Source organism: Anser cygnoides, chromosome 2 (assembly GCF_040182565.1).
Source record: "Anser cygnoides isolate HZ-2024a breed goose chromosome 2, Taihu_goose_T2T_genome, whole genome shotgun sequence".
NCBI classification, from domain to species: domain Eukaryota; kingdom Metazoa; phylum Chordata; class Aves; order Anseriformes; family Anatidae; genus Anser; species Anser cygnoides.
This window is the reverse complement of record NC_089874.1, coordinates 127,834,783-127,860,184: the sequence shown is the minus strand read 5'-3', so window position 1 is coordinate 127,860,184 and position 25,402 is coordinate 127,834,783. Positions and strand designations below refer to the sequence as shown.

The 25,402-nt window shown below is 36.7% G+C and overlaps 1 protein-coding gene across 1 annotated transcript in view; it reads right to left on the bottom strand.

The window, feature by feature from the left end:
• Nucleotides 1-385: 385 nt before the first annotated feature.
• Nucleotides 386-25,402, bottom strand: part of PREX2 (phosphatidylinositol-3,4,5-trisphosphate dependent Rac exchange factor 2) — a 176,295-nt gene continuing 151,278 nt past the window's right edge. Inside the window, exons 39-41 of the mRNA XM_048077003.2 lie at nucleotides 16,018-16,120; nucleotides 9,895-9,962; nucleotides 386-4,452 (exon numbers count right to left, since the gene is read on the bottom strand). Coding sequence (XP_047932960.2) covers nucleotides 4,407-4,452; nucleotides 9,895-9,962; nucleotides 16,018-16,120 — 217 coding nt within the window. The 3' untranslated portion in view covers nucleotides 386-4,406. The remainder of the gene's footprint in view (nucleotides 4,453-9,894; nucleotides 9,963-16,017; nucleotides 16,121-25,402) is intronic.

Below are 25,402 nucleotides of genomic sequence, written 5' to 3'. Positions count from 1 at the left end.
CCAAACTGAAGCAGAAGTTGCTTTTAAAGTAGTTCCACTCTAGCCACAGAAGATTTCTAGCATAGAGCTGTGTCTGGAGAAGAAACAAGTATTTGACTGGCCTCTGGACAATCTAAAATTTCCCATGGGTGTTAACATCTGCATGACTGTGCATGCTGTATATTCATTTACACATACATAACAAGAGAGTATCTTTTAGCAAGAAAAAGGAAACATTTCTAATGATGCATTTTCTTTATGAAAATTCAGTGGATATATACAGTGTGTGTGTGTGTGTATATACATATATAAACCCAACAACAAAACAACTGTCAGCATACAAAAATATGAGTTCAGTATCGTTTTATACCTCAAAACCTAATGGTGAAAAATCCAGGTATCCTGAGTCAGGTATGTGCTGTGCATCTAGTTTACCAATGCCAGTGTACTGCTGGAGTATAATTAGAAAAGCACTACCTGTATTTATCAACAGTTACAGAGATAAAATACATATAGCAATGCATTAACTTGAGAAACTCTCCGGTTTTCTTAACATTAAACAATAACGGTGCAAAATATGCGTAAAATGCTGGCAGACATACCCATAAAGCAGATGTAAATAAGTACAGGAACAATACGTATATATGCTAAAGTTACTGATTTCACTATTTAAATGAAAATAAATGAAAGATACTTTCCTTTCTTGAGCATCATGCTTAATCGTGATTTGTATACTCACATTCAAGCAATTGTCTTAAACACGTATATATTACATTGACAATGAATTAATAAAACAAATAAATCACTATTTCCTTATGAATTTCTCTGGCTAAAAGCAGATAAATGAAACTGGGTTGATTTTTCCCCCCCATTACGGTATTCTAATAAATGAAATATGATTACTATAAATTCTCGTCAACTTACATTTACTTTTTTTGCCTCCAAAACAGTAAAATAGCAGTTCTGATAACTGCTGACATCATTAAAAACAAACAAACAAAGAAACAACATCAAAACTTGATGCATTTACTAAAACCCAAGAAAAAATATCCAAAAAGACACAGAAGATAGCAACTTTCTCAGTGGACATACAATTAGGTGATTGGTTGAACTGAAAGAAGAATATTTATTTTAAAGTGGATTCCTAAACAACAACAAAAGTTTGACATTTAGAAACTGGAATATATATATATAAATTATATTATATTTATTTACAATCTACAGAGATGATAAGGATTATGAAATACATAATTTTGGGAACAAGACAGAATCAATACTAACTTCTTAAAAAAAAAAAAAAGATTGTTTAGTGATGATGCTTACAAAAGTAGGCCAAAGATCGAGGCTCTACTTTAAAATTAAAATGTCAATTTTCTTCCAGCATGAACCCTATGGCAACTTAAATGTTACTTGGCCCTTAACCCTCCTTTTCTAGTTGTTAAATTTCCTGTAGACTACCTGGAATTACAGCAGTTAGCATTTGGTAACACATGTTAACATCCTTGAATTTATTCCCAGGTTCATCCCTGAATTTATTCCCAGATCCTTGAATTTATTCCCAGAAGAATTACACTTGTCTCAGATGAAAAAGCAAAAATTACATACAGAATGCTTTCCCTAAACCAAACCAGTGCAACACATTCTCATAAAAATGGGCTGCATAATCTGTTGCAGTAGAGGTAAAGATTTCACAAGCTATGGGTGTTACACTTCTTGTAAATCATCACTCTTGGTCATCTCTTCCTGTCATCTCTAAGTCTAAGAGTTTATGAAAGGATAAACATACTGTGTGGAGAATTGTTTTTTTTGTTTGTTTGTTTTTTTAATTCTGCACATTGCATAAGGAATATATACACCTTATTACCACCTTGTTACCAAACAGGAGAAATAGCGGTAGTCACGAACGTATGTACATTTACAATTTATGAATGAGCTTCTTATATGTCCATCCAATGTTATTAGAGGCCAAGATTTCTGTCTGATGCACACTCATGAATCAGTAGGTGAAGAATCTGGTCCAGGGACTGGCTCATAACGATTTGTCCCTCAGTAGTTGCCAATGTCAATTACCTCCAGCTTTCAAGAGCAAAACAAAGTAGACAATTGCCATATTATACAGGAGATTGTTTTGGCATATTTGCATTTGTACAATTGTCAATGTGATAAAAAAAAGTGATATGGCCTATTACAATAACATGTGTGCATGCAGCAGCTTTTGTCCTCTAGGTTGTGTAATTTGTCTTATTATACAGGATTAGTAGCTCTATTCAGCAAAGAGCTGATTTGCCTCATAGTAAAGAAATAAAATAATATTAAATATTTATGTGGGCAAATCTCAGATCAAGATCTGAGCTCACAGCAGTGAATGACATCACAGTTCAGACCACACCACCATCGCACGGGGTCTGCGGCACCATCCTAGGCATCAGCAGGTTATGGCTTCTATGTACTTCTGATGTCTGAACAAGCAGAAACTGAAACATTTTTGGCACTTCTGCCTGGAGCGGGAGTTACCCTAGCCAATACTGCCTCTCTGAATAAAACACATTGAAAACTACGAGATTCTGACTGGAATAGCAATTCTATAAATCATGACTCATTCTTATGCATTAGGTCATCCTAAACAGAAAGGTTAAGTTATATTTTTTTTCTTTCTACACAAAAAGATTAAAGTCCCACTGCTTCCAACAAATAGTAAGGAGTGTAAACTTCAAAGCACGAAGGAGAAATTGTTACTGAAGTGTTCATTATTGCATGTTTTTGTCACAGTTTAAGGAAAACATTCTATATTTACGGTTGGACTGGTAATTGATATGACTACATATGATATATGACTACATATACACATCTTGAAACTAAAATATATGTGCAGACATATAATTCTGCGGATATATAAAAATACTTATTTTCTTAGCAAAGTTAAAGTCTGTGTAAAAACATTAAGAATACTGAAAAAGGTAGGAGCCCTAATTCCTCCTTTGGAGAAAAGTTACAAGTCCCCTAGATTTCCTATGTAAAGAACACTCTTTGCAAGAGTATATCTTCTTCTGAATCATCACTTCATTGTGGATTAATATATTTTTTGAAGACTTCATAAATAATTAGATAATATGCAAAAATTTGGCTGTGAAGTGATTGCTATAGCATAACTATAGATGGCTGTTTTACAAAAAATAAATTTTATTCAGGCAGTATATTCCCTGCTCTAATGGAATGTGTAGCTACCTACTGCTACAAGTAAAACTATTTCAGATTATAGTTTTTGCTTTAATACGTTCACACATGAAACCTCATTTAGGGGCATTTCCTCTGAAAATACTTGGGCTGAAAGAACAGCCAAATGCAGATATATATTTTTATGGGCCCTCTAAATACTCAGTACAATTTTCAGAAATAAATCTGTAACAATTATGGCCACTCCACAAGAAAGAACTGAAATGCTATACAAAACAATATGACCAAAAGAAGGGAAATGGTGGACTAAGACATCAAAACCCCAAACCATGGTTCAACTTAAAATGTGGACGTTTCCAGTTAAACATTACAATGCTGTCTCATCCTCACACTATGTAGACTTGCTAGTATAATACTGTACAAGAACATACAAAGCTATGAAAAACTCTGAAATGCAGAGGCACAATAATGTGAAACATCCACTAGACAGTCTGAAATTCAATGTAATTATAATGGCAACTGAAAAAGGGTAAAATATCACCTCATATGCCATACATGTATTCCCTCCAAAATAATATGACAATGGGCTACTTAAGACGTGGCTGAGTTTACTGTGATTACAAGTAAATGTTCATAGATGCAGTCAGTCTGTACCCATTAGGCACAGTTCAGAGATGAGTTTTAATCCTTCAACCTCACTTACATTATATCCTTGAAACATTAATGTCATTGTTCTCAGAAGTTATGATGTTGACAGGAAAAAAAAAAAAAGGATTATCAGTGCAAAGAGCCCCATATGAAGTGCATGCTCATTATCAAGCCTAGTTTATCCAGGCTTTTATTCCTTCCACAAGAACATATCCTGTGTAGTGTACAAGTGAAGCCATTCTCTCTGAACAAGACATCCGTTTTGAAGCTGCTGGCTATGTATGCCTATTGTGTGGCTGAAAAAAACACATCAAAATGAACCTGATTCCAGTGTAAAATTCCCAAGGAAGACTCCTGTTCTACTAGCATAAGGCTGGAGTGCACAGATTCCAGAAATGCTTTTCGGAAGTCGTTTTGCAATGCCAATAGAGAATATATATAGGGTATTTCTTTTTTTATCCTGAGTAAAGTTCTTTTTATATATATATATATATATATATATTTTTTTTTTCATTTATCAAAGGCCCAGGCACATACTGCTACAGTGCAGTTAGACTTTGTCACACAGTCCCAGTGTTCTAAAAGCCATTATTTGATTGTTTTCCTCATTCTTCTCCAACTGGTGGTGGTGGTTGGCAGAGCTTGTATAATCTGACAACAACAAAAAAAAACAAAAAACAAAAAAAAAGCAATCATTACTCTGGGCTTGGTCATTATTAAAAGAAATGAAAATGTAAGGAATATGAAGGTAAATTTAAGGAATATAAACTAAATCTTAGTCTTTTATTTTACTGCAAAATAAAATATACTGAATTCAGTTTAAAAACTTATTCATGAGCATGAGGTTTACATTGACAGTGGTATTATTAAAACACACATATATGAGTAATCTTATAAAGATATCCCAGTTTAGTCAAGTTTTCATAATACTGCACCATAACACCCCTTTCAGAAGAAAGCTAAATTTCCCTAATCCAATTACCAGTTGTTGCTCTAAATCTGTAATTTGGAAAAGCTGCATGGTTAATGCAATTGCCTTCACTTTGGTGTTGTGTTGGCATTGAATCTGAACTCAGTCTAACAGTTTCCTATAAATCTGATGTTATTCAGTCTTGATGTCCAAGAACCCAAGACAGTTATCAGACACACGACATGTCATCGCGAAGACTTTGAGCTCTTACCACTGCATTTATAAAGGCTTCTGAACTTCTATTAAAGCCTTTTGCGTGGACTTAGTTATTAGCAAGTGTTAGAAAAGCTACACTTATGCTAGGAATACTGAAAATGGCAGTCATTCTGATCTCAGGCTCATTAAGAGGCATCTCTGTTCTGTAAATATAACCAGCATACAGTATCTCCCCTACAATAACAGCAATTAAAACCAGCAGTAGACATGATTTCATTTGGAGATTATATATTTTCCTCACGGAAAGGAATATCGCCAAAGGCATATCACTGAAGAAATAACAAAGTAAAGAGACTGAGTTTGGTGTGACAAGCAATAAAAGCATCAGAAACCAAAATGAAGTGACAATGACACAGCATGTGCATTAATACTTACCATGAAGAGTATTTGATACTGAAATACTAACCCAAAATAAACAACAGACTTGGTAGGTCTGGCTACAAGCAGGGTTATGAATCATCCACTGTCCTGGTGGCTAGAGATATTTAAGATGCTCGGCATACCTGAGTTTTCCAAGCATATTTTGCAAATTTGCCTCTTAAACATCACATTCATTTATATGACCACATTTTAACTAATCAGGAATTCCAAAATCATACTACAAATCAACACAGAAAACAGAAACCTGGACATGTGGCTGGGCTCCACAAACAATTCAAGATCAATGGGCTGCTGCTTTCTTGGCATGACACTCTGCTGCTGAAGGTATTTGAAGCACTGTCTGTATGGCTGCCCTTTGAGAGTTGCAAGCCTTTTCAATATCAAGACACATCTTGTCAGATAAAGCATCTTGTGGCTATGCAAAAGCAGGACAGGATAGCTTCCGTTCTCTGATTTCACTTTCCATGCAAGCTAAAACCCTTGGGACACTGACAACACACCACTGTGGTGGGCTATATAGCTTTTCTCTGAAGTCCCGCTGGAAGCGATTAGCAAGCAGTACTGTTTCTGGATAGTAAGAATGAGGAGCACCACTTCTGCCAGACAGCAATTGCAAGCCTGCTTTCAAATCTCCACCATAATGCATTCTGAAGATCTTTGGATTCTTCCCCACTGTCATCTGGCAGATTCAGAAACATGGTTATTTAAGGTCACATAAGTGTTGGTGCAGATGCCAATATATTTGTTAGGGGCTATATATAAGCCAATACACATCTCTCCTATTTGTACACCAATGAGAAAATGAGATGCCCTGATTTTTATACAGCCAGGTACACAGAGAAAGGTAAAACAAGGCTTATTTGAGTTATTTGATTCTACCAGTGTAATAAAGTAGTAAAACTCAAAGCTAACAAAAGACATAGAATGACTGTCGTCAGAATCTTATCTAAGTCAGTAACTGCAGCAGGGTTAGCTCTTGATGGGGTTTTTGCAAAATCTAATTTCTATGGAACAGTGTGCAGAAAAGCTCAGCCTCAGGTACCAAGGTCTGTGTCGTCTTCAGGTTAAAATGGTAATCATTAAGGTCACTTGTCTTCAGAGCAGGTAACACGGGAATTCTGAAGCAAACTAGCAATGATGCTGCATAAATCCCTAAAGATGGTATTGATCACATACAGACTGTTCTGGGTCAATATATATGGAGCAACTGTCTGAGATGGTACAAACAGATCAGCTAAGACAGAGAACTGGCAACTGCAGAGAACTGAGAACGCTGTCAAGAACCCTTAAATAAAGCAGACTTGAATGGCCAGCCTATAGCCAGAGCATCAAAGAATTGCGAAACACAGTATTATTGTGCTGATGACTATTCTGACGTATTTGACTTCTCTCTCTATTAATACATGAAATACCACAAGCCCTGAGGCCAGTGAGATATTCCTGTGACATCGCTCTTACTGCTTACTTGTGTGTTGCATGCATCCATCTGTTCTGTGTTCTTGGAGCCATCTCATAATTTTCCTTCAACTTTTCATTGCTATATTGTGAGAGCATCAACCGGAAAGAGGTGATCTTTTCTCAACTGATGCAAAGCCAATAAATGTCTCACAGCCAACTGCTTCTATTTTTCCTTTTTCAGAACATAGATTTTCCCTTAATGACAAAAAGTTCTGTATCTTGATATCTGCTTTCTCATTTATAGGTGAGAAAAGAATGAGACCTGATTTGAGACAACTCTCCCCAGAATTTTGTCATGAAGGAGGAGTCTGATTAAGGCCAAAATCATACTGTTCAAAGAGAAGACTTCAAGCAGCTTTTACTGCATAAAATATTATTTTACTGCTTTAGGTTCCCCCAGTGCAAGACAGTTGGTCAGGCAGGTTTGGTCCTGGATTACCTCCAAGCCAATTACTACCGTGAAAAGGGATTTCCTCATCTGCCAGTAAGGTCAATGACTTTATTGCTGATAGCTTTGCTCTAGAATCAGTACTTTTGTTGGACCTTATTTCATCTACATGCCTGTAGATTTTGATGGAGAGCTCTGTCTTTGGGCAGCAGATTGCTGCAAACGCTCTTTTTCAGCATTGAGCTTGCTGGTTGAAACTCCTTCTGAACTTTTTATAATGGCATAAATGGACAAAAAGTGCTGGTACTGGTGCTAATATTATCTGTTGACTCAGCCAAACATTAGAAGTGTTCTTGGTATTTATTAATACTGATGGTCACTGCCAAAGTTTTGGTGGCCAGCGTGACTGGTTGCCTTGGTCTATCTTTTTTAGTTTGCATGGAAGTGGAGCATTAGTCCTGTTTGAATAAGCCATTATATTACTGGTTTGTTTGTTTGTTTTCTAGCCATTGTTAATTACAGTCACCCAAGCCCAAGATAACCTGTACTGCTATTACATGTTTTCCTTTTCTCAACATGGATCACAAATATGGATCATCTACCCTATCTGATGGTTAAATATAATTTGGATCTATTTGGAAGAAGTCTGTAAATAAGTAGGTAGAGCTTGAATTCTTAGAGTTTATATGAGCATTAGATTTCCTTTAATATTTGTTAAATGTCCTACCTAGGAAACAAAAATGTGAGGCTCAAAATACTTCTCAGAAAGCAGCTGTAATGGTTTACATGGCAAGGTTTTAGTGGCGGGGGGCTGCAAAGGTGGCCTCTGTGAGGAGAGTCCAGCAGCTGCCCCATGTTAGATAAGGGCCAGTTTCAGCTAGCTCCAATGGGACTCACCACTGGCCAGAGCCAAGCCAGCAAGTGACATTGTTTGTGCCTCCGTGAGAGCAGATATAAGAAAGTGAAAAAAACTGCTGTGCAACAGCAGATGGTAGAGTGAGGAGTAAGAACCAGCCCTACAGCCCCCCAGGTCAGTGCAGCAGGAGGGCAGGAGGTGCTCCAGGCACGCAGCAGCAGTTCCCCTGCGGCCTGTGGAGAGGTCCCTGGTGGAGCAGGCTGTCCCCCTGCAGCCCATGGATCCCACACGGAGCAGATCTCCACGCTGCAGCCCGTGGAGGAGCCTCCGGTGGAGCAGGTGGATGTGGCCTGGAGGAGGCTGCGGCCCATGGAGAGCCCCCGCAGGAGCAGGCCCCAGGACACAGAAGAGGGTGGATGGGGGGAAGGTGTTTTTCTTTGTTTGTTTTTGTCATTACTCTAATGAAATATATTACCTATTACTAACAAGCTAATCTCCCTACGTTGAGTCTGTGTTGCCCATGACAATAACTGTTGAGTGATCTCCCTGTGCTTATCTTTCCCTTTGAACCCTTTGTATTGTATTTTCTACCCCTTTCCCTTTGAGGAGGGGAGTGAGAGAGCGGTTGTGGTGGAGCTCAACTGCCCAGCTGAGTAAAACCACCAAAGTAGATCAAATGCGAATAAGTATTTCCTAGAAGACTACTTAGCCCCTCAACTGCCGGGTTCTGTTTCACTGTTGTAAGAGAGAGGGAGTTGGAGGAGTCCGTCTACTCTATCCTTTATGGGGCAAGCAAGATGCATATATGCCCTAACAAATGCTGCTATGCAGATTTACTCATACCTTGTACACTTTCACTTTACGTATGCTCCCTTTTCTAGAATCAGATCCAGCACGGTCAAGGCACGACATGCAGTTGTTATAAACAAATTATGAGCATTTGTCTGATTCGCTACTGGAAGAAATGGGGACACCTCAGAAAAAGGAAGCAAAGCGCATGAGAAGAAAAAGTTCCCAAGTACTACTGGTCAGAATCCAGAAGACAGTCTCCCTGTGAGGCTTTGGATAGTACATACGTTCATTCACATGGTTATCTGTATAAGACATTACTAATTCACTGTTTCCTTACTGAAATTTTAGTACCACAGTGAGTCTGTAACGTATTCCACATATCTGCTGAGTTCATTCAATGTGCTATCATTAGTCAACAACAAAAAAGTTTTAAATTGGTAGAATAAAAAGTTTAAATTGGATTAATAAATTCACTAAGATAAAATTAAAAACATTGTTTTGTTATTTTCATTTAAAAGTATCATGCTTGTAAAGAAATATTTCAGGTACCTGCAATCCATCACAGAATTAAAAAGCTGGATAAATATAGAACACACGCATTTTTCATTCTAATGGATGTTTCAGAAAGTGACAAAGAAAGACTACATCATCTCTAAAAGCAACTATAACATGGTTTTGCTGAGATATTGCAGTACAGTATTACATTAAAATAGTGTAATGGATTTAGTTTGAATAATTCCACAAAACCCACTAAATATCACAAATGATGAAGGACTTAACCCAGTGTTTTCATAATTAACATGAACGAGATTTCCTTTTTTTCTAAAATGCACAGGTTTCAAAATGCTACATAGCCTAAACTTCTGCAATTAATATAATTAAAATTATATGTCTGAGAATGTAGTTGACTGTATGTACATTAAAAGCAAAATCTTACAATTTACTACACAATGTAGTAAATGCTTATTGTCTGTCCTCTTTGAAGCTGAATTTGGCATAAACTAGATCATGATCTAGGATACAATCAGTTACCTTGGAACAGATTGTGGCGTTCGATCCCTCACTCCTAAATTCTTGGCTGTGTTTTGTACTCTTGCACCCTGTGAAAAAAAAAGTAACAAGTTTATTTCATTAATTGCAGCTCAAGTTGGAAAGTTTTCTGAACTTTCTAGATGAATGTAACACTTGATTATAATTAATCAATACATATTGTCAATGTCCCAGAATAACTCTCCTCTTCGGAAGTGACAATCAAGTTATGTCATTACTTAAAAATATATACAAACAAAATGTGTGAAACCAATAATTTGCATCCAAAACTGAGCTGCACTGGTAACATGATGTAAAAATGTGTCCTAATCATTGATTCAATAGAGTAGTAGCAGAGTAAGATTAGACCCTGCATTTGACTGAACTCTGGTAACCAGATAATGGAGATGGCACTAGTTCACTCTTATAGGAGGATCAAACACAAGATAAAAAAGGCTGTCTGGTTATACACAAGTAGGTTCTCAGCATTTATGTAAATTAACACGTGCCACATGTTTCTTCACTTTTTTTTTTTTTTTTGGAGGGGGGGAATAATGAAAAGTTGAAGAAAATAACTATAGTTCCTACAAAACTGAAGGCAGAATATAAAACTATAGTAGCTTTACACCTAGCTCGGTAAGCTTGTCTCCAACACTGGCAAAAGGTGCATGACTACAGAGCAAGGCAAACATATGACTTTTTCCAGAAACTCCCCAAGAATTCAATCATTAGTCACTGGAGACTTCCTCTGTTCAGCAAAGAGCACATATTCAATCATTTTCAGTGATATCATTTCTTTCCCATCTCATCTTGAATCCATGAATAACCACATATATAAAATCCTTGCGGAAGAAGATCCACATCTTAGGTACAATCTTAGCTTGCTGTGTCAAGAACTACTATTTTCATTTGTTTTCAACCTGTCAGTTTCATTCGACACCTTTAGTCCTGTACTGGAGGAGACAATACTCAGTCCCTATCTACCATATCCATGCCACATGTTCTTTAGACCTGTGCCATAACCTCCTTCACTCATTAAGACTAACAATCTTAGATTATTTTGTCTATCTTTTTTATAACTATCTATAACTATAACTATCAAAGGTTAACCTTTGATCATTTCTTTCTGACCCTCTCTGAACCTTTCCCATTATGCTGTATCCTTATGGAAGAGATTAGAACATCATACAGTTCAAAATGAAGGATCACCATAGCAAGATTTCTAAATTTCTACTTTGTTGTCTATCCTCGCCTAAACCAATGTAACTTCTTATTGGCTTCATGGATAGCTACTGAGAACTGTACTGATGTTTTCTATCATATCCCGAGGTCTTGATCAGGAGATGTAATGGCCAGCTCACAGTCAACTATTTTGATTGTGGGTTTAGGGTCCCCCTCACCACGTGCACTACTCAGTAATTATATACACTGATTTTCATCTATTTTATTGCTCGATCATGAAGTCCTGTAAGATCCTTTTGTAATTCTTCATAGTTACTTTTCATCTTTAATGAAAACATGAAAAGAGTTTTTAGTAGAGAACAGGGAGGATGATTAGATAAGAAAACACAACCGAAAAAAAGAAAGGTCAGATGAACTGCTGTTCTTCTATCTAGATGAGTAATAGTTTACTAGGGAAAAGACAATCAAATACCAAAAGTCTACTGCTAAAGAGGGAGCTAAATCCAGTCTCTGAGTTCTCAGCATACAGGACAGGAAACAGGAGGCTTAAACTGTAGGAGAAGAAAAAAAAAATACTTAAATGAGGCACCATGTGAGATAATAGAATAAAAAGGATAAAAAAACACTGGAATAGATGGCTTGGGAAGCACTGTCCAGCTCCCTCTAGATGGCATCCCTTCCCTCCAGCGTGTCAACCACACCACACAGCTTGGTGTCATCAGCAAACTTGCTGAGTGTGTGCTCAATCCCATTGTCCATGTAACCAACAAAGATGTTAAACAGCGCCAGTCCCAATACTGACCCTGGAGGAACACCACTTCTTACTGATCTCCACTTGGACATTGAGCCACTGACTGCAACTCTTTGAGTGTGTCCATCCAGCCAATTCCTTACTCACCAAACAGTCCATCTGTCAAATCCATGCTTCTCCAATTCAGAGACAAGGATATCATGCAGGACAGTGACAAATACTTTATATAAGCAAAGCTGATCCGGTGTTGGTTAAAAAGTTGGACAGGATGAGTTCAGACCCTCATCACCTTCAGTGTCCTTTCCTCACTCCCATAATGTAAAATTTTATCATAATAAAAAAAAAAAATACCATGACAGACTGCTAGTGGCTGAGATTGGTATACGATTAACATAACTGAAAGCCAAAATATACATATAGATGGGAAAACTACCAAAATTAATCACAAGTAGATCCTGAACTTCAGTGCTGTGACTACCTCTAAGAAAAAAAAACAGCCTATTTTTACTTACATCACTCACTAGATAAATTAATTTTAGTATCTTGCTCACATAATAAATCAAATGTGTTGATTTAAAAAGGAGCCTAGCTTTATACAACCATGTAATTTATAGTTTAGCAGGAGTACAAATCAGACCTTCCTTACAACCACCAGATTCTTACTTCTTTTGAAGAAAAGCCCACAAGAATTGCTATCAACTTCCTACATGCCATATCCTAGTTTCTATTGAGCACTATTACACCATTTTTATTTCAACATACTGCTAATTTATAGTCATACCCTATTATTCTAATACCTGTAATAATGTAAATATTGACACTGTTTGTCTCATATATGTATAAAAGACTGTTCTGTTTTGTGGCAGAATGCATTTCTCCGTGTACCAGTACTGCCAGAGCACTTGTGAAAGATGTCATTAGCTCTGGGGAAATGCTACCATCAATCTGGACTCTTTTATAGGAACAAGTATTCTTATTGCCATGAGAAAAAAATAATAGGTTTATTTTCAAGCTACACACTAATTTAAGGATGGCAAAAACCAGTAACATAAAGAAAATAGATTCTCTTTATGGCCCACTCCAAGAGCTCTAAATCAGCATCATTCTTATGAGAATTATTCAAAATGCAGTGCTATTATCATACTTCTGAGGAAAGGAATCTGGAGAGGCATGGAAAAATGCCTCACTCACTTAAAAGATAACAGTTTCTGTTAGCCTTTCTGCTCATAAGCTTTTTAGTTACCTTTCTTTCCCATACCCCTGTGCCCTCCTGCAGTTCCTTTTCTAGGCCTCCATCTTCGACACTTTTTGGTGTATCCTGAAGATGCACTTATGTCAGTGTGCTTTATATAGTATCTTCTAGGTACAGGTGTTTATGTGGATACACATACATTAGTAAATAAAGTTTTTGGATGATGGTTGTGATGTTTTGTCAAAATTTTTATTTTTAACATCAATCTAGACTGGATCAGCAAGTGAAAAAGAAGTCACTTAATTAAAACCATCCCACAAACCCAAGTACATACCAGCTCTCATAAGTTTGTCTCTTTTATTTAGTTCTTGCAGAACAGGTGCTTGCAAATACCTAATTATAACTGACAAGGGCAATTACTTTGAAAATTGTTCCAATACAGTCAGGGCTATTACGAGTCTTGTTAAACACAATCATGACCTCTTTCAATTTAAAAGAAAAACACACTTCTTGAGGTCATCCATTCAATTGGGTGTCTCCAGTTATTCAGTACTGGTGCCCCAAACTGGAAAAGATATCACTTTCTAGAGAATATGCCTGTGTGGAAAGTTGATGTTGCTAGGAACTGATGTTCTTCTCCAGAATACCAGATGGAATAGATGTCCTTTCATTTGCACACCCCTCTGGTTAGTCTCTTTTTTTTTTTTTTTTGTGGAATAAAAAATCAGGCTGTAAACGGAATATCAAAAGCCGTTCATACATATATACACACACATTAAGACAGGGGAAAGATGCATTTATTGTCTTTACCTAGATGTTCCACAACAAACCCCAAGAAGTTTTTTTTTGTTGTTTCTTTTTTCCACCTCCAAGTTTTATGGCCTGCATTACGCTCCTGACAGCTAAATCCTACAGATGCTTTAAACATTAAATCCAGAAAAGGTTTCTAGAAAACACAATGGAGTGCTGTTGGAATTACTCCAAAACATTTAGAATTTAATGGAGGGTTATATTTCTACTACAGACCTCCAAGACTGATTTAAAATTACAACAAAAGATTATTACTCTATTAAATGCCATAGCAGTTTCCTGCAAGAGGAAGGATGTGTGAACGAAGTCTGGCTCGATATACCAGCAGACTTTTACAGTGTCCGTGGGTGGTATTGAGATATTGGTATCTTTAACAGCTATTGATCACCTGCTGTTTTACTTCAGAGAATGTAGGCCCACTACAGGCTTTTTTCTACATCTCTTTTTGAGCAAGTCTTAGTACAGTTATAGCAGGTCTGAACCACTAGCAAGTTGCTTAAATTTTGTCTTCCATTTTCATTTGAGACCGCAGAATACCCACAAATGAATCAGCATTTCTGAAAACTTTCTAGAACTGTATATTGAAAATGTGCTGTTTGACAGAACACAGGCAGACATAATCACAACTCTACGTCCACGTTCTTTCATTGCAAAATACCCAAACCTGCCTTTTGTCTAGAACTTCAGGGGTAAACATATCAACATACAAATGCAAGTTTATCCTTGTACAGCGTTAGCTTCTTTTAATGTCAAGTTAAAGGTACAATTCCTAACAGACCTACATGGCTCAAGAACCTTGAGGGTATTTATTCACTTCAGAAACTTACTTTATGCACTAAATAAAGTGAAAGCCAGATACAAACAGGAATGTGTCTAATTATTCAGATGTACCCACGTTAGGCAGCAGATCTTACATATAAGATCAAAAATCTATGGCTTGAGATTTATATCTCAACTAATATAGAAATATCTACATGATTGCTTTAACAAACCGAAGGTGTGGCCAGGAATACATATTCTTCTATCTATGGTGAGTTACAAATACCATACAGTTGCTTAATCATTTCCATTACTAAACTGTGATTTCTGCACAGAATATATAGCAGAACTTATGAAAATAATGAAACTAAATACAAATTAAAAGCCTGAAATAATGAGTCTTGTTTTATGTGTGATAATTTAGTATCGGAGCAATTAATCTTTTTTTTTTCTTTCTTTTAATTCAAGGTTGAATTTGTCTCTCTTTGACTTCTGCATCCTCTGTCTTGTTATGCCTTTGTCATACAGTTGAAAGTTACCACAGGCTGAGATATATGTTCCACATGCACACATACTGATTAAGCCCCCACCCACTCAACCTCTCTTTGATCAACTGAATAGGTTGAGCTCTTTAATCTTCACTTCATAAGGCTTGTCTAATAACCTCTGGACCGTTCATGCTCCTCCTCTGAACTCTTTCCAAGACTCCAATCATGCTTTTGAAAGCATTTATCTGATAACAAGATATTCTAGGAGTTGTTCCATTACAGGGTAGAGTGTATTTCCCATTTGCAGTTGATATTTCCTTTAAATCCAGCATTTTTTGGTCATACCTTTGCACTAAGAGCTCATGTTGAGTTGGTTATCCGTTCACAACAGCCTCTAAATCCTAATATTCTCTTATGACAAACATGAAATACACAATTTGAAACAAGCACAATGCCCTCGGGAACCTTGCCTGCAAAGTTAAGAACCACAGTATTTATTTTCCACTTACATCCTGCCCTTCCCCTTCATTCGGTACAAGTCATTCGTTTCTTATTAACAACAGTTAATGGTCTTAAGTTATTTTTATGGATGATAATTATTAAAATAAAGATTCTCAGACTACTCTGAAGACAATACCATACCAGTTACTATACCAAAACATTCAGTAAAATCACAACCCTGTAAAAATTATGAACCATTTACACATGCACAGAAAGCAAGCATCTGGTTGAAAACAGCCTGTTCCATCATGAAAAAACAAACAAACAAAAAACCTTTGAGTCAACATTAAAAGAAGAGAATAAAACAAAATCAAAACACAGCAAAAATACCAAGCTAAGAAAACTCACACAGACAGTAACATAATGATAAGACTGGGGGTTTTAATTGTTTGGTCAAGGATTGCTAGGGAACAGCAAGATATTACCCACAGAGAGTGCCTCACCTGTTTACGCATGACATCTGTAGCTTGCATGATATAGCGAGGTGGGAGCCCATGGCTCCGGGCCAGAATGATCGCCTGCTCCAGGGTAACGCTCAGGGTGCAGCTGCAACAGAAGACTGAGGTCAGCCGTTTGCTAGCAATAGTACCCTGGAAATAATTGCCATACACTAACATGCTTTAAGAGTATGTTTCTTTTTTAAGAAGTTATAAATAAAAAGAATACACAGTAGACCTGCCCCCTAGTACCCCCAAACTCTCCAAACCTTGCAAGTATTAGCCTGGACGCAAAAAGTTTCTTAAATGCAAAGATTTTGAGCATAATGTTACTGCTGAGTTTCAACCAAAGGCATTTGCATTTTTTGTTTATTAAAAAAATAAAATAAAAAAATCCCACAATGCTAACTATGGCTTGGCAAGCACATGATAGAGTGGCAACCCAAACAGAAGAAAAATTTGTAATTGCAGAAATCCCCTTCCAGGTGACTCCCACAGAATTTTTCTCAGCCTCCACTGCAGACCCCAGCTTTGGTGCCAGGGTCCTGATCTGTTGCCATGAACTGAGCTTGGGTATTCTCATGGCACATCATTACAGTGCAGTTCAAATAAAGAGATATTTACACTTTCAGAAAATAAAAGAAAGGAATTCCTTCAAATAAATTGTCCTCTCCTACTTTGCCATCTTTTTCAAGTAAACACTTGAGGACAAAAACCTCTCCTGCTACCACATCGTAATGAAAAGGCTGTAATTGCTTTGTCAGAGCAACCAGGAAACTTTCGGAGCCAAAGATCTTTGCTGTAGGAAAACCTGTCATTACAGCAGACAAGAAGGAGTAGGGAAAGTCACTTTGGACATGCCAACTGCCTTCAGTTGTCATGGTGAGAACAAGGAAGGATAGGCAGTTTCTAACACAATCAAGACCAAAGCTATAGAAGACTTCGAGATAAAGGCAACAACACTGAGTAGGAACAGTCAGGTACTTTGTGAAAAGCACAACACGTCTGAGGGCTGCTACCACCAAAGTGGTGAGAGTGGCTGCGTTCTGTACCACTAAGCAGCCTGATGATTTTTCTGTTCACAGCCAAACAACAAGAATCAAATCCCTTTGAGCAGAAATAGGAGGTGCATAGAAAATGATCCCGCCTCAGCAGAACCTGATAAAAGCTGCATACTTCAAGTTCAAATAATAAAAACTAAGACACATGGTTCAAACATACTTCTGAGCAGCCTTTTGGCAAAATCCTGACCAAAAGATTCTGCATAGCTTATATTATGCACACAGAACAGACAATATGTTTCAATCAAACATTCATTTTGCTGAGCAGAAGATCTGTAGGAGGAAAAATGTGTCTGCACTTATTTTCCTACTGAAAAAAAAAAAATCCACCATCCTGACATGTTTTAAATACCGATAAGCAAATTTATGGACTGTAAAAAGTTTCACAGTGGTTAGTGCAAAAGATATTAAATTTGATCTTTATTAACAGCCTTTTGTTAAAAACATGTAAGCTAAATGAGTTTCTTTGGTAATGCAATCATTTTTATTCCCTGGTTTCTTGTATACACTGACCCCAAAGTTAACTTGGAGCAAAAGTCTATTGATCTTTTCTGTTATATGTTTGATTAAGGTGCATAACAGTTAAACATTAGACTAGAAATTCTCCATGTCATGTTTTCATCTTGTCTTTGAAAGGTTAAGTATTGCATAAATGAAGAAGTACATGCTCATTATACTTACAGCACCAAAATCTGAAACATCTAACATTCAAGAACAGACTGCAAAGGAAGCTTTGTCCTATTTACAACTGGAAAAAGCAAAAGTAGCTGAAATCTAATTTGACAGATGTAATCTATGCCAGGCAAAAGCCTCTCTGTAGGTGTAATGGAGGTTAATGGGCTCAAAGTACAGCTTTCAACCAACCAGTTATTGCCAACTTTCCTATAAATCCCATCTTCCTGGAACCCAAAAGACTGAAAGAACAGAAAAATCATATTCTCCGTGCATGAATCAAAACTAACAAAGGAACACTGTAAATGAAGGTCAGCTTGAAGAATTAGACACAAACACTAGCCTTGTAATTGGAAAAGACTGCCAAACTGTTCCCTATCCAAAACCTGAAGAAATGGCCACTGACCATGGATATTGAGCCACCTGTATTTTGACAATGCCAACCACAATTCAGAAATAAGGTTGCCAAGTGTGCAAAGACCAAAGTGGAAGAAACATGGACAGAGTAAACTAGTGTAATTAAGATTTCTTTAATAGGCTACTCTGATAGTCTGTTTGTTTCAAGATTATACTGTAGTTATTGCCAAACATTGAAGAGCTCACCTCAAGGCACAAAAATAATAGTTCTAAGGATAACATTATTAACATGTTATTAGAAATTAGTAGTGAAGACACTTAAGATGACAGCAATGATGATGTTAACTATTAGCACACCTCTTTAATAAAAGATTTTATATTCAAGGTTAAATCCTACAGTAATGCTGGTTATATACATCCACTGTTTCTTTTAAAAGATTTTAACATACTTTAAGAATGTTAAAATAAGACCAGTGGCACGATTTCATTTAATTATAATATTTCATTAGAGATTGATAAATTTTGTTTCTCTTGAAGCATTTAAAAGGTCTGAGGAATGGCAGCCCTAATACCAGAATTTAAATAAAAATGATCGTATATGGCTTTTGTCCTGTAGTTATGACATAAGTATACTACTTTCTAAATACAACAAAAACAACACTGAAATAGCTTTGTTTTGGTTGTAAAGCAAATCAATAAAACATTGTCCTCCTATAAAACTGATCATAAACCTTTCCACGGTGTTATGCTGAACTGACTCATGAGTAGGCGAACATTTACATGCTGGTGCTTCCTCCCAGCTGTTTAAGTATAGTTTTTGAGTCGCTACATATTCGTTATCACAAATCAAACTGTTCTGGAAACCAGCTGTAGAAGAAACTAATCCACACACAAAACATCAGATGGTAAGATGGAAAAGTCATAACTGGAATTACCTCAGGAATAAGACTGCCAAGCACACAGAGATTAACCAAATGTAAATTTAAACCAATACAACTTGTACAATTTTATGAAAAATTTTGGGAATTCCTCATATGATAAGACTGTCCTGGTAGTCTGAGCAAGGTTCAATATCAAGGACTATCAGCAAATACATGCAATATACAGTAATTCACCCTTCTCCCCCATTTTGAGAGCTAATAAGCAGATGGCATTAAAGTTTACAAAGCAATCTGGAAGCATTTCTGACCATCAAAAGTATCTGGTCATTTGGATGCTCTCAGCCCAGACAAACCAAACAAGGAAAATATCAGGGGGGAAAAAAAAAAAAAAAAAAAAGAAAAGTAACCCCTTCCAATGCTCTCCTAACATTCTGTTACAGGAAGCAAAAATTCCAAATCCATATCTATTTACACTGTAAACAAATCAAAATCTGTTTTTACTCCCTCTCTTTTCCTCCTATCCCTTCTTTTATGTCAGAAAAAAACAGAAGACCCAAATTCATTATCTCAGAATTCATGTCAGTCAGAATCACAAATTCCCTGCCTTGACAGATCACAGCAGCATCACAGCAAAGGCATTTGGCTTTTCCAGTACAACTGGGCTGAGAATTCCTCATTCCACCCATTTGGTTTCCAAGGGAGAACAAAAGGGGCTGCAGCTGCTCCCAGTCACTGCCTGCTATCTCCTGTCTCCCATCAGTCATGGTAATACTGATTTGAAGATTGCATACAAACTTTTAAGTATCTTCTGTATCAGACCATCCTGAATAAAAGAGGTTAAATCATTTTCTATCACCAATAGTCCCCAGCAGAATTCATTTGTGGTTTTGGTGTGGTTTTCTTCCCTTTTTTTTTTTCTTTTTTTTGTTGTTGTTGTTGTTGTTGGTTGTTTATGGGATGTGATTTTTTACAAAAGCAAATCTACTGTATAAACATACACTGAAAAACTGAGTTGTAAAAGAGGAAAACATAAAATTTCCGAGAAATGGATTATTTCATGACAGCTTATTTAATGTCACCTGAAAGGAAAAATACTCTGAGTTCACGTACACTACCTACAGAGCTGCCACCAAGCAAAGTGTATATCTATGTTACCAGAGTGAAAAGAATCTAAATCATTCAATTCATTCCCAGGTTTCAATTAGGATTCCAGCCATCCCACATCCAAAGGTGCATCAGAGCATCTCTCAGAAAAATGCCCTAAACAGAAAAGATGAGGTAAAATGAACTGGTTTGGTAGTTACCACATCAGTTACCGCAGAGATGTCAAAATGAATTATGCTCTGGCTATGTGAACAGAAAAAAAATATATAAATGAAAAGGATGCGTGTATGCTTAGTCTAATTAAAATTTAAAGCTCCTACTCAACATGTAATTTAATGTCATTGTTATACTTCTAATTAATTTTCTTTCTATACATCATAAGCTAATTATACCCACATTTGACTACCTTTTAAGCCAGTTACACTATTAAGTATGGACTTGTTTCCGCTATCATTTAAATTAATGCTTATAGAGCAGCTATTATTTTAGGGATGATTCTCTATAATTACTAATGATGGCTGGGTAATGTATACTAATTTTGATGAGGAACCCAAAGAAGGAAATAGACCATGATAAACTAAAAAGGAAGGGAAATTACTGATAATCCTGAGCATAAGCATAAAATCTGTAGATATGTCTACCTGAAGACTCTTACAATTTCTAAACTGGTGTTATTGTGGGACTATGACTCTATGCAGGCAAAATTAGAAGTTTTCATTTTCTATGCCCATACACTGAAACTCTACTGGACATAATTTTTGTTTTTCCTCACAGGGAGAGGAAAGTTCGGCCAGCCACCAGGCATTAAAGATAAAATGTGCATGAAGTTCTGTACAATAAACTACAATATTGCAATTTACAATTACAATAAAACTTTACTGGAGTTCAGGACTTATGTTCAGGCCCTTTATGAACCTTATAATGAAGCTGAGATGTTCCCAGTGTGGATAGATCACTACTCCAAAATCAGGCTTGGATTGAGCGCATCCAATGAAGGTTTGTCCAAAACTTCTGATATTCTGCCAACATACAGCAAGACATTACCCTGTATGTGAAATATATTTATTCCTTTATGATGGCTCAGTAATAATTAACAATGCTTCAAAGAGTGACTGTCTGCGGAAAATACTACTATGCCAAAAAGAAATGAACAGTTCATAATTAAAGGGATGTCTGCCTCTTAGCTATTAAGCATCAGCATGCACAAGGTTCCTTCACGAGAGGCACCATTGTGATTAAGCAGTTGTGCAAACCTCAGAATAAATATATCCCAACTCCTTTGTTGGGCATACATTGACCATACCACAAGAGGATAATCAAAACCAGCTCTAACAGGTATTTTCAAACACAAGCCATCAACAAAGTCCTGACTTGCTGAAGTAGACCACACGGACTTAAGCCAAGGAATCAGTCCTGGGAGGTAAGTATACATCAGCCATATTTTAGACCTAATCTTGGTTAATGGCTTCTTTTGTAGTTTACAAATAATAGTTTTAATCAGGTTTATTAAATTCAACATTAGTCTTAATCCTGAAGCATGAAACATGCAGTAAGTAATGATGACTTTTTCTGTAGTTTATTTGGGAGATCACTATCTTCCAGTACATTTCCAGGAGTAAAATGAGACTGTTCTACCTTTTCTAAGATAGAGAGCTTTCTGAATAATAATGAAAAAAGCACTTCTTTTCACCATACATCTGTCAGATTTAAAAAGCTACACAGAACATCTTTTCAGAAACACTCTTCATCTAAGGTCTTGCTACCTTTAATCAAGTGGAAATGTTGCAAGAGGTCAATTATACCATTAATTATGTTTTTGTTTGATGAAAGAACAGCATTTCCAAAAGATTCAAAGTATCCCATGCCTTTCAGTTGCTTATTCTTAGTGATAATTCAAAAAAAAAACTAAAGACAAATGAAAACCAGTTTGCTGGGAAACTGGAATTTACTTCTTGTCTTGTAAGATTCTGGGTTATTCAGTTAACTCTTCCACCTCAGACTTAAAATAATAATAATAATTTGAATGATTTTGTTTAAGTTTTTAATGTTAGATTGTTCTAGACAATTTGTTCAACTTTTGCTGTAACATAGCAGTTTTTGTATGGAAGAATGAGATTGTCCCAAAAGACCTGGATTGCAGGTAAAGCAATACTGCAGGAACTGAAGAGCAAGAGAGCAAGAGGATGCTTCTACATAGCAAGGTGATCGAGTTGTGTTTCAGCTCTGTTGTTAACTGTCTATCCTGGTCCATAACATTACAAGGAACCCAAAAAGAAAAAAGAACATATTGAAATCCATATTAGTAACAAGTTAGATCCATCTATCTGTCTCATTGCATTTCTCTGCATTTTCAGATTGCATTTTAAACAGAATTTAAAATACGTAAGTGAACCCATAACTATAGTCCTTCACATACATATTAGAGATGAACAAAGCAAAAACATATAAGGTTGCCTATGAAAGGCACATACGGATCAAAATAAGATGATTATCACTGTAGAAACAATTTATTTGTGCTATATGTCTTGTTTGTACTATCTCAAGACAAATTTTTGCATATTGATTACATGAGCGGTTTGCAAATATTAACCAGCACAGAAGGAAATACTCTACTACCTTAAACAATTTTAGGAAAACAGAAATTTTATTTATGCTTCAGTAGACAAGGTATCGCAAACATACACTAATTGCAGACAGACATAATAAAACTGCAATTAAAAAAAAAAATCTTCCCTCAATGGAAAGTTAGCAGGACTAAAAGCAAAAGATGGAGAGAAGCAAGAATTAGTTCCTCAGCTCATGCTGACAGACCCCTAAGAATAGTCCTATTGACCTCAGAAATCTTTCTTACTGTGGAGCTCAGGACTTACATCTGCAAAACTTCAAGTAGATTTTTTTTTTCCTGGAACAGACTCGTTGAGCTCAGAACTAAATTCCTACTTAAAAAAAAAATAAAATAATAATAATCTGAAATAATCTAAAAGGAAGAATTCTTATCATAGAATGTCTACAATATAAAGTCAGGGTTCCTATTTTTCACCTTGTTTTATCTGATTCAAAAAAAAGGCAGCTGGCCACAATGGACAGCTTATGGTGTTACTCTGCTTCACTGTGTGGAAGATGGAGCCAGTTTAGCTGGATTTTGGGATCTGTGTCAGCTGCAGGAGACAGCATAATCAACCCTTGGCAAAACCTGCCTCATCATTCAGCTGAGTGCCTGCCAGCCAGAACCCCACCGCTTGAAGGATGGCAACGCTAAGGAGAGACTTTCTGGAGGGGAAATTAAAATTCAGAAAAGAAAATAAGACAGTGATTTTTTTCTGGGGGTTCATCAAGATTATAAAAGACTTCTCTCAATCCTTCAGGAAATGCAAAAATTTTAAACAAGCTTGGGATTTGTTTCATTTGGATGCTTTAAATGATTTCTTTGAGCCTGTAAGGCCTATGGTCCCTGAGTAGGCTTCTGCAGCTGCTGCACCTAATTTCATTTTGGCATGGAAAGAGGCTAGGGCATGTCTGTGCACTACAGTCTGCTCTTCTCCCTCAAGCAGGAGCTAGCATCATGATTCAATAAAATTTAAAAGTGCCTTTCATCACCTACATTTGTGCAGGGTGATTACAACTTCAAATAGAATGAATACAAGTAAAGAAAGCAGAGCATTGTTTATGGGGTGGCATTTGACTGGCAGGCAGAAATATAATTATGGATGACAAAAAAAAGGCAAAACAGAAATACAAACTATTGATTTCTTAGACTAATTTAGAGTTCTCCTCCTGATGTTGATCAACAAGGCGTGTTCATTTACGACAACCAAAGGGAGTTTGTAGTACTCACATCACTTTGGACAGCGAAGGTTAAAGGGACTTATTTTTTTCTCATCCTTGTTTATCTGGTGATTGAAATATATTTGAAAAGAACTGCTGTCTGAAATAGATATAGGATTTCAGACTCTCATATAAATTGGTAAACATATTGACATAATAAAAATCAAAGCAAAGCAATCACTAGCAATTCAAAATCTCCAGTATTATCTTGGATACAGGGATGAACATGTGAACTCTGTCAAGCTGTTTTAGCCTAGTGCAGTGTAAAAAGCAATTTAATATGGATCACAGACAAGTCAGAAACCAAGAAACTGCTGATCCAGAGATCAGCAATCACTGTCAAAGCAGACAAAGCTGCTGCTTCATAGTGCTTGGCCTCTTCTGCATTAGGACTGCTACCCAGCACTTCCCTTCAAGCTTTCTGGGATTTGCTTCCAGTTAGGAGAGGAAGGGTGACATCAACCCCCATTGTCAATCCATGACACCTAAGTTGAGAAAACACTGAAAAGGCTCTCCAATCAGTTCAGTAACTGACAGATAAATTGAGTGAGGGAGTTCAGGTTTAAAGTATATTAAATGATGTAAACTGACAGATGAATGGTTTGCTCAGTTCCCACTCCCCAGGAACAAAAGATGCTGACCAGCAGAGAACCCTGAACTCTTCCACAGACTCAGAGGTTCTCTTTCGTTAGTGACCAACTGCAGAAATTAGGCTGTGTTGGATTTTTTAATTTGCTTTTTCTTTTGGAAGAAACCTTGCTAGGAGTTCATTATTCTTCACTTTTAAGCTGTCAAGAAGACTGATACATGAAGAACATACTTTCAAAGTTAACCTGCAAGCACTATTCACATCGTTCCAACATCTGCTTGCCTAGTGGTATCAGTAGATAATAACAGTTTTCAACTCATTCAATACCTGTAGCATAGTGCTAAAAACTGTCAGTTGTGAGCTCTTTGGGCCTACAAAACATGGATTTCTGCAACTGGTTGCATTCAAGAACTTCATAGGATTTAGTTTATAAGAACACAGAAGGCCAGATATACCGCTGAATACAAACAGAAAAATATACCCTCTCTTACTAAAATACAGTAACATCAACTCTAAAAAATTAACTTACAATTTAAAGAACTTTACTTAGTATGATTATCTTCTCTGATTAAGTAATATCCCATCCAAAAAGCAGAAGAATTAAGCCCTCCAAACTGCAGGCAACAGGCAGAATCTTCTGTATCTATGGGACTGGATTGCATCCAGCTTTTTATTCTTCCTTTTGTCCTCCTCACAGGATTTCATGATGCTGCAAGAGAGTTTCGCTCTACAAAGCAGCAGCAAGGGGAGTAGGTTCAGAAAAACACAGCACAATTTAGCAGCAGAAATTTCAGGAACAAAATTCACCAGCATGCGTGCAAGTTGGAGACAAAACAAGCTTTCTATCTGGGCAAAGGCAATTTCAGAGTGCCAAAAAGCAGAGGATATTTAGAACTGGACTG